At 54.0% G+C, this 10,508-nt stretch overlaps 1 protein-coding gene across 1 annotated transcript; it reads left to right on the top strand.

Annotated features, from left to right (window-relative positions):
• The first annotated feature begins 554 nt into the window (after positions 1 to 554).
• KDELR3 (KDEL endoplasmic reticulum protein retention receptor 3) lies at positions 555 to 10,215 on the top strand. Its single transcript, XM_080810742.1, has 5 exons — positions 555 to 799; positions 5,170 to 5,270; positions 7,371 to 7,529; positions 8,181 to 8,433; positions 9,278 to 10,215. The coding sequence occupies exons 1-5, from the start codon at positions 709 to 711 to the stop codon at positions 9,316 to 9,318; spliced, it is 645 nt and encodes a 214-aa protein (XP_080666868.1). The 5' UTR covers positions 555 to 708; the 3' UTR covers positions 9,319 to 10,215.
• The last annotated feature ends 293 nt before the right edge of the window (positions 10,216 to 10,508 follow it).

Genomic DNA, 10,508 nt, shown 5'->3' with positions numbered 1-10,508 from the left:
TTCTACAGATGAATCAACTGAGGCCAAGATGGGAAGGTGTACAGCGGGGAAGCTGGGCCCAAGGTCAGCCTGACTCCAAACTTGAGGACCATGACTTCACCTCCTGCTGGTCAGGGCAGAACAAGGTGGGCCTCCCAGGGAACAGGTGAGAGAGCTGCGAAGCCAACCCCCAGCAAGGAGGAGTTGAACCCCAGGTTCACGGTCACATTTAGAGGTACTTCCAGCACACTAGGCGTCTGCCAGGCGCCAGCCCGCGGAACCCCCCACTCCACCCTGGCCCACGCCTTATTAACCCGGGATGCAGATGAGGGGACCGAGAGGCGACAGGGGCTCCGTGGCTGGCTCAGGGTGGCGCGCGGGAGACCGCGGGGGCCGCGGGAGGACGGGGGTGGCAGAGGCCGCGGCCGGAAGCCCCCCCGGTTAGCCCCGGCCGCCCCGCCCCGGGCCCGAGGCGCTGGGCCCGGCGGGAGGCGGGATCTTGGGCGGCGGCGCTTCCTGGCTCGCCTGGCACGGTGGCCGGTCGGCCACGTCACCGCCCGGCCGGGAGTGTGCGCTGGCGGAGGGGGCGGCGGGCGGGGAGCGCGGGGCTCGGAGCGCGGGCAGCGGCGCGCGGGATCCAGAGCCCGGCCGGGGACGTGGCAGCCGCCTCGCCCTCCAGAAAGTTTCCCGGGAGGTGGCGGCGCGCGCTGCGGGGCCGCCGGGGGCACCATGAACGTGTTCCGGATCCTCGGCGACCTGAGCCACCTCCTGGCCATGATGTTGCTCCTGGGGAAGATCTGGAGGTCCAAGAGCTGCGCGGGTGAGGGTCACCCCGGGCGGCGGGTTGGGGGGGGCCGGGGGAGGGCTCGGTCGGGCAAACCATGCAAGGCTGGCATGGGGGGCTCCCGAATTTCCCTTCAGCGCGAGGGCTTCGGCTTGGCGGTGCTAGAAACTTGTTTTTGCACAGCTCCGCTTCCAAAGACAATTCAAAGTTGTGCCTTATCGAAGAAGAAGGGCTGGCGGAGAAAGGGCCGGTGGGTGGGCTTGTGCCTCCGCTCACCCCCACCTTCCCTGCGCCTTGGCATTGCCACTGCTGGTGGGACGAGGAGGGAGATTAGGAGGAGGTGACACCCTCTTGCCCTGCCAGTGGCTCCCTTTGCTCTGGAGGAGCTGGAGGCCTTAGGCCCAGGGTGGGATCGGGAGGTGGGGGAGGTATGCACACAGGAAGTGGCCTCCAATTCCCGGGGCCTGCTCCTTCCTTTCCCCACCACTCTCCCCTGCCCCCTCCCGGGCCCTTTTCCCTTCCTCGCAGGAGGCTGTGATGTGGCAGGAGGGACACCTGGCCTGGCCCTGGTGAGCAGGGAGCTGCCCATGAGCAGAAGCCCAGGGATGGCAGGAGAGGTCCCCCTCTGGCCCAGCAGTCTGGAAGCCCGGCTGGGGGGTTGGAGAAGTTTCGAGGTGGGGCTGGTGGTGGCCCCACAGACTCAGTGCATTAAGAGGCTGCTGCAGCCATCTTTGTCCCCTGCGGTCCCGAGGCGCCCACCGTGTGCTTGGCATGGGGGCAAGGGGGTACAGAGGAGTGTGCAGGCTGGGCGGGGGCCAAGGAGGCAGAGAGCAGACCCCCCCGAAGGCTTCGTGGAGGGAGCAGATCCGCTGGGTCCCGGAGGACGGGCAGGGTGTCGCCCAGGAAGGGTGCGCTGCGTGGAGGGCACTGGGGGCACAAAAGCCCACAGGTCGCAGAAGGCAGGGCATGTCCCAGGGAGAGTGAGCAGCCTGATTTGGGGGTGGTCTGTAAGGGAGATGAGGGGCAGGGGGGCCTTGTCTTTCGGGGTAGGGAGTTGGGACTGGGGAGTGATGGAAGTTTGGGGAGCAGGGGAGGGGGCCCAGAAGGGACCTGAAGCAGGTCACTCCGAAAGCTGTGTGGCCCCTCCAGAGAGGAGGCAGAGAGAGCAGTGGGGAGTTGGCCAGCCCGGGAGGCTTGTGGAGGGTGAGGGGTGGGTGCTGGCGTGGGAGGCATTGCAGACGGAGTGGTTCCGGACCTGCGGGCCATTCCAGTTTTCGGCCTCTGGAGAGACAGGCCCTCACGGCCCCTCAGATTCCCACTCGGGGGCGTGAGGCAGCTCCGGCGAGGGGAAGGAATCTAGCTGGGCCTGTCCCTGCGCTTCCGCAGAGGGCCCCGAGCTGGGATGAGCAACCATGACCGGGAGGGGGCGCTGTTCCCCAACCCGCTCTACCAGCACGGCCCTAGGCTCCCCGGACATAACTGGGACCACAGGGGCAGGGCCCCGGCCCCGGGGGGCGGGCATTCCAGTTGGGAGACTGCCAAGAGGCAGCGGTCAGAACAGCCAAGTAAATGATACGGTTTGTTAGACGTGCTGAGTGCTACAGGGAAAGGCGAAGGGCAGCTGGGTGGTGCATCCCGTGCGTGTGTGGAGAGGGGTGGGCATAGGCCTGGCTGGGATCTGAGGTGGGGTGCCCAGTGCTAGCCCTGCCCACCCCGAGATGCGGAGCCTGGTGAGACCCTCACTGGCCACCCCTCCCCATCCCCCACTAAGTCCCCTGGGACTTAGTTCTCATTCAGCCACTGACGCACCGTGTGACCTCAGACCTCAGTTTCCCCATGTGTGAAGTGGAGGGAGGGCTCCATGGGTCCCATATGTGCTCACATGTTCTCCCCCGGCCCCTTGAGGGACTCTGGCCAGGGACCGGCTCCTGTTCGCTCCCACGTCCTGGGTCTGTGTGTGTGTGGCTAGCGCTGGTGGAAATTTTTCACTGCGTCCCAGGGAGTGGGAAAACCTTTGTGCTCAAGATTGCCAGGACTCCCAAGCACTGAGGAAAATGTGAGCAAAGCCCGGGAACTTGGCAGGTCAAGGGCGCAGAGAGGGGAGGGGTGGGGGAAGGCCGTGGGGGCAGGGAAGGCCCCTACCAGACGCCCCTCCTGGACCCTCCTAAATGGTGCTGAGGACCTCTCTGCAAGGTCTCTGTGGGACGGGGCCGCAGCAGCCTAGCCCAGGGCTGGCCTCAGGTCAGCGTTGCCCCCTGGACTGGACTCCACGCCCCATGCCTAGGGGTGGGCTCCCTCCGCCCGAGCCAGCCCCACTGCCGCAAGTCCAAGGCCCAGGCCCCCAGGGAGGCACTCTCGATCTGGCCAAGTCCTGTTTAGGCTTCCGGTCAGTCCTGTCCCACCTGTGTGAGCTGGCTCGTTTCACGGTGAGGACGGTGGGGCTCAGGCCTGCCATGCTGGTAGGAAGGCTGGCGCGGGCCCCCCACGCCCTCCAGAACATGAGGGGCTTCGGCAGTATCCATCCTCAGTCTTTAAAGTTGCCCCCCTCGGGGCGCCTGGGTGGCTCAGTGGGTTAAGCCTCTGCCTTCAGCTCGGGTCATGATTTCAGGGTCCTGGGATGGAGCCCCACATCGGGCTCTCTGCTCAGCGGGGAGCCTGCTTCTCCCTCTCCCTAATAAATAAAAATCTTTAAAACTAAAAAGAAATAAAATTGTCCCCTCTTCCCAAAGTGTCCCAGCCCCAGAGGACTAGATAAGGCACCACTGAGGCCAATAAAGGAACCAGACCCTTAATCAAGTAATGTCACTTCTCGGTGCCAAAGTCCCCAGTCATTTCCTTACCTATAGGCCATTGGTCGGTAAGTGGAATGGAGTGGGGTTTGGCAGCAAGGACGGACTTGGGGAGACCAGTGAGACCACGAGGTAGGGTGCTGGGTAGACAGGGGGCATGGAGGTGGGGGTAGTGGAGCTTGGGAAGACAGAGGGGGAGGAACACAGGGGAGGGACCCTAGGATGGCTCTTGGTTTCCTGGCTTGAGCATGGAGGGGACAATGGTGGCATTCTCAAAGGAGGGGAGAGAGGAGGAGGGGCTTGAGGGGATGATGGGGAGGTAGGTCAGGCTGGCGCCGATAGGTTGGAACTTGGAGGAGTGTCTGGAGTCGGGACATCCCTGATGCAGGGACAGGGAGAAGTCGGGGTAGCCCTCCAACGATCAGGTGGCGAGGACAGGGGCGGCCAGGGGTGGTGAGCCAGCAGTGTGGATGGTCGCAGAAGCCATGGGAAGGACGTGGTTCTGGACACTGTCCTCAGCTGGCTCTGGGGAGGTTGGGTGAGTGAGGACAGAGTTGATCTTTGGATCAGAAACGCAGGCATCACGGCTGGGAGTGGTTTGCTGAGGTGTCCAGACTGGTGTGTGTGGGCTTATCTGTTGGGCGATAAGAAGGGGGGTAGTGCCCTGGACCCACCTCCGTGATGTGGCAGAAGTGGCCACAGGGAGATTCAGGAACGTGACAGCTAAATGTAGTGCTGATTCCTGGATTTTGTGGGACACAAAAGGGATGTCAGTGGGAAGATGGGAGAAACCTGACTAAAGCCTGGAGTTTGGTTGGCCGTGCCACGTCCATGTGAATGTCTTAGTTTTGGCAAATGTCCTGTGGTTAAGCAAGATGTCAACGTTAGGGGAAGCTGGGTGAAGGGTGTGTGGGACCGGTTGGTACTATCTTTACAGTTCTGCCAATCTAAAAGTAGCTCAAAATAATAAAAAGTTAAAAAAGAGAGACCAAAGCAGGTGAGGAGATAGCGTGAGAAGCATGACCCCAGTTGTGGCAACTCGATGTGTGCACGTAGGTGTGCACAAGCAAAGATCTGGGAGGATGCCCGCTGAGTCTTTGGGATTCAGGTGACTGCGGCTTTCTTATTTATATCTATGTATTCTCTTTTTAGTTTTACGAAGGGTAAAAATAGAACTTTTATAAGTAAAAAAGAAAGCATTTTTAATTTTTAGAATTTGGAAAATAAAACGGAACGCTCCACTGGGCCTGCTTTTTCCTCCACCTGCTCTGGTCTCCCTTGTGAGTCGACACATTGTAAAGTCTGTGAGTTGCTCTGCAAAAGACAGAGCTTTGGGGACCGTCATGGAACTCTGGGGGTGGAGCGAAGAGAAGCCTCCACACCATCCCACAGCCTCACTGAAGGCGGGAGCCGAACCTGGGCAGGCCCGTGCTGGGGCCCTGGGAACTCGGTGTCTGTGTGCATGAGAGGAACTCAGGGATCCAGCGGGAAGGGCTGTTGCTGACCCTCAGAGAGGGACCATGCAGGGACAGGGTGTTGTCACTTGTATGGGACTGGATACCCTGCACACTTTTCAGCTCAGGCTCTGGACTTCTTCCTGTCCTCCTTTGCCCACAGGCATCTCTGGGAAGAGCCAGATCCTTTTTGCCCTTGTCTTCACCACCAGGTACCTGGATCTGTTCACCAACTTCATCTCCATCTACAACACAGTCATGAAGGTGAGGGGCAGGGGTGGCCGTGCTGGCAGGGCCTGCGGAGGCTGACAAACCGAGACTGTGTGCTTGGGAACTCAGGCTGTGGGGCAGGCAGACCTGGATGTGAATCCTGTGTTGTTAGCTGCATGGGACCCGGGCTTGGGCAAGGCATCTGGCCTCCGTGTACCTCCCTTTCCTCATTTACAAGGTGAAGATAATACTAGTAGTCACATCAGAGGGCTTGTGGTGAAAATTAAATGAGGTAATACCTGCAAATACACAGTAGCCGTCATATATATTTTTTAAAAGATTTATTTTTAGAGACAGCGTGTGTGTACAACATGCAAGCCCGCGGGGAGTGGGGGACAGGGAGCAAACGGCAGAGGGAGAGAATCTCAAGCAGACTTCCCGCTGAGTGCAGAGCCTGAAGCAGGGATTGGGCTCGATCTCAATCTCACGACCCCAAGATCATAGCTGAGCCAAAACTTCTGTCCAACAGATGGCTTCTAGAGCACAGTCCTCTATCACCAACCTTTACTGACTGTTTAATATATGATGGCTATTGGGGCACCTAGGTAGCTCAGTGAGTTGTGTCTAACTCTTGGTCACAAAATGGATGCTGGAACTCCCTACCATCACACCACATTCTGGGCAGGATGGAGTTAGAAGTGGAGAAAGCAATAGGGTGTCTGCCAGCTGGGTAAGCCCTTTGTAAAGAGCTTTCTCCAAACTGTACCCAGTAACTCACCTGCACTTTAGTGACCATTCTTATCTGCAGAGGAGGCTGGGAAATGTCGTCTTTAGTTAGGCACATCATCTAATAGTTCCATTTTTTAAGAAGAAAGGCTATGTGAGGGGAATTCTGTGTTGCAGGACTATTGTGAAGACCATCTGAGAGAGTATATGTAAATGGCCTAGCGCCTAGAAGATACTTAACCAAGGCAAGTTCTCTTTCCCCTCCGTATCAGAGACGTTACGATGTTGTTAGTGTTGAATGGTGTGAACTTCAGTCTGAAGTCCTAAAATCATGTTCTTCATGTAAAGTCAACACAGAAATAGCAACCACCACCTACTTAGTTCATTCCTTTACCCGAGGATCTGATTTGGACAGCGCTGAGAGGGACTGCAGACCCAGCCCTCGGTACAGATGAATGAATTGTAGGAACCTCAGAAAGGTGTTTCTACATTTATGAAGTGAGGAAGTGATCACCACTTCATTCATTCATTCATTCTGGCATGTTTTGTGCTGGGCCCTGAGTTAGGGGCTGGGGATGCAGAGGTGGACATGAAGTCAGGACCCTTTTACAGAAATCTCCCAGAGGGGAAAGAGACTGGTACACATTTATAGGACATGTGATCCCAGATGGCAGTGAATGTGTTCCCACGGGGCTATGGTGACACAAAGCATATTTGGCATTCTGGTGAGAAACTAATCTGAGTTTTGAAGTACACATAGGAGTTCTCTAGCCCAGTGAGTTCCTGGACCCAGCAGCATCAGCATCACATAGGAACTTTCTGGAAATGCAGATATTCAGGCCTACCTAGGCCCACGAAATCAGTAGGAACTCAGGGCAGGAGGGAAAGAGGCAGCCATTTGTGATTCTGATGCACACACCAACTTGCGAACCTCTGCCAAACCATAAAACCATTACATGCTGGAGGGCAGCTACTGTGATTAGAAAAAGAGAGCTTTTCTGCAGGAGCAAGGATCAGCTGATCCAAAGGCTGTCAGTCCCAGGGCAAGAATGCTCACAAGTCACTGAGGCCGATCCAGGAATTTGAGTTAAGAGCCCTGGAATTCCAGCCACTGCTAAATCCCTGGACAGAGACCAATGCCGGGCTTCTCCCTAACGCTCTGCACTAAGGAAAAGCCTGGGCACCGCCGAGTCGTCATGGTTAGTGCCTTCAGTCCTCATTAGAAGCATCGAGTTACTTAACCAAAGGGTCATTAGCTTCAGAATCTAGGCCAGTGACTCAGGAGAAATTGCACACACATTTCGCTTTGTCCCCCTTGGGCCAGTGCACTAGCCCTTGATTTGGAAGGTCCCAACTCAGGGTGGCTTGGAAGCCCAGCAAACAGGTTGGAAAATGACTTGATTCCCATGTGTCTCTTTCCCTTGTTAGGTGGTTTTTCTCCTCTGTGCCTATATCACAGTGTACATGATCTATGGGAAATTTCGGAAAACATTCGACAGTGAGAATGACACATTCCGCCTGGAGTTTCTTTTGGTCCCTGTCATTGGCCTCTCCTTCCTTGAGAACTACAGTTTTACTCCCCTGGAGGTAAGGGAAGGGAGCCAGAGTATTAATTCTGAAAGGCAAGGTAAACATGTTCCCTGACATCCTTCCCTCCGGATCCTCTGTAGTATCTGGGCTTGCTTTTTGGTACAGCCAGGACAATGACTCCTATATTGTTCTAAGTTTAAAAATTGGTAATTTGAAAATGGGGACATCCAGATGGTCATTATGTCCACAAAGCCGTACGCATCACAGCACCAACTTACGGCTACTGAGAACTTCTGTCCAACAGGTGGCTTCTAGAGCGCAGTCCGGGCTGGACTGATCTGGGCCTCAGCCCAAGAATCTGGGGGACTGCAAGCCAGTTCACGGACTGCATTTTGAGAAACGATGGCTTCAATTAAGACCAGTTTAGACAATAAGGTTCTGCAACAATTAAAAACTATGTTTTAAAGAAATGTTCATGGGATGTAAAAAAAAAAAAAACAAAAAACAAACAACAGTTTGCATTCCTCTTTTAGAAATATTTTATATTCAGAGACAAGGGTGGAATGAGACACTGATTATTTCAGGAACTTTTTGCTTCACTAGATTACTCCAGTAAACATACTCTTTTAGTAATTACATTCTTTTAAAGAAATGGGCCCCTTCATGGTCTTGATCCACCTCCTCTGGCCACCTCTCTCTTTGGCTCAGATCCTCTGGACTTTCTCCATCTACTTGGAATCAGTGGCCATCCTGCCCCAGCTCTTCATGATCAGTAAAACCGGAGAGGCTGAGACCATCACTACTCACTACCTGTTCTTTCTCGGGCTGTACCGGGCGCTCTACCTGGCCAACTGGATCAGACGGTACCAGACAGAGAACTTCTACGACCAGATTGCAGTGGTGTCTGGAGTGGTACAGACCATCTTCTACTGTGACTTCTTTTATCTGTATGTGACCAAAGGTAGGTGCCAGAACGGAGCAGGGCTGCTGGCGCGGGCACAGGGAGCTACCCATTCAGTATGAGGGGATCTGGAAGTGAATGTAGAGACGTAAGTCTCTGCTCCTCACGGTGCTTTTCTTTTCTGTGATGGAAGATGAACGAGCATTTTCAGGAAACAAGTACCATCAAAGAGCACAGAGCAGTTACATACTAGATGTACCGTGCATGCTGCGTAGAGAGAAGGGAACTGAGGGAGGACACACGACCGAATACTTGGGTTAGGAAAATACAGGAGGAACATTCCAGAGAAGGGCTTATGTAGGAGCCCCGAGAATGGTACCAGGTTGGTGTGACAAGGACTAGAAGTCTAGTGTGGTCACAGTCTAGAAAGCTGGAGAGCTCTGAGGTCAAGCAGAATCAGGGGTTACGGGTTTGCGCTGTGATTGCCAAGTGCAGCCACTGGAAGGCTGAAGAACCAGCCCAGCAGCTGCTGCGGAGAGTAAAAGGCAGCAGGTAGGGAGACCAGGCATGGGGCGGCTGCGGTTGTTCAGGTCACCCAGGTGTGTGCGGTTGTTCAGGAGGTCACCCAGTGTGTCTCCACTCGAGTGGAGAGGCATTGGACGTGTATGAACAGAAAGGGAAGTCAAATTTACAGCCTAAAGGAAAGTGGGATCAGTAACCAAGATTGGGGGGGTGGTTTACTGTAGTTTTGTGGTCTGTTAGTCTGTAGTTATGCTGGGATGCAGTGTCCCCCTTGGCTTGAACAGCCAGTCACCTATTATGAACTGCGAACTAGAGACTGCAGTTAGTAAGGGAGTCTTTTCATCAGTGTGATGAATTCTAATTTATCTCCATTTTCTTCTAGTCCTTAAAGGAAAGAAGTTAAGTCTTCCAATGCCAATTTGAGGGTCCCAGAGATGGTTCTACGCCTTAGTAAGGACACTGAACAAAATGATCTGAAATGTTCTGGACTAATACAGGTCTCGGGCCGAATGTTAAAATTAAAATGAGAACAATGCTTAGTGTGGATTTCTGCAAAGCACTGATCATTCTATGTAGAAGACGTTCTCACGAATCTGTCCCTTAAATTATAGCAGCAGTAAAAAACCTGGGTGAATTATACAAGCATGGGGCCCCAGGTCACCTGGGTATCAATAAATCATAGGTGCTTAACCCACATATGGGTCAAACTATTGCTCCCCAATGTCCTAGCGAGAGCCTCACGCTAGGAAGAGTCCGTCCCGTCTGGAGAGAGACCTGTGTATACAGCAGATGCCCCCAAAGACCAGACTTCAAGTATCGGAAGCATGCGGTTTATCACTTTCCAGAGCAAGCTTTAGGGAGCGATACACAGGTGATCTGGTCTTACAGGTGTGAAGTGTTACTTCACTTCTCATCTGTCTTTAAGCCACAAGTAAAAGCCAAACTTCCCGACTCTAGCTAGACTCCGCTTTCTGCCTCACCTGTAAAGCAGACGAGGGTCTTGCTACGGCTCGAGGCAGCTCTACCCAGTACTTTAATTTCAGTAACCTAGGGGGGCACCCTTACCATGGCAACCATTTACCAATAAGAAAAAAACCTGCCTGAGTTTTTTTTACCTACCAGGTGTCTGGTTTTGTTGCTTTGGGACTCTGATTCTTCCATTAAGATCATTGATCCCACCTCCCTTTCACATTTTGAGGTGCTAAGGTGGTTACTCAGTTCAACACCCCCAAACTTGGTCTTGAAGCAAGTAAAAACTGTTTAAGACAACTACCACTGGATTGTAGTCGGAATTTTCAAGCAATAAAAAGCTCACACCTTATTGTCAACAGTGTTTTATTTATACCTACAAAAGAAAACAAGATGGTATCAAAAGGACAATTTACAAACTAAGAAGAGTAACATAGCTCTTAGCATCCTGTGCCTGAACATCACACATCTACAAATCTTTCAAGTCTTAACGCAACAGGAATGTGTTCAGAGACCAGCAAGAACGTGAACAGAGCACTGATCCCGAGCAAAAGCCACCAACCTTTCAGATGAGAGAAGTCCACACAATGAATTGTTAGGGAGGAACTGGGGAGCAGCAGCCCCATAGCTTAAATAGGAGTTTC

This window comes from Martes martes, assembly GCF_963455335.1.
Source record: "Martes martes genome assembly, chromosome: 8".
Lineage (NCBI taxonomy): Eukaryota > Metazoa > Chordata > Mammalia > Carnivora > Mustelidae > Martes > Martes martes.
The sequence above is the reverse complement of the archived record's forward strand: the minus strand, read 5'-3'. Positions and strand labels throughout refer to the sequence as shown.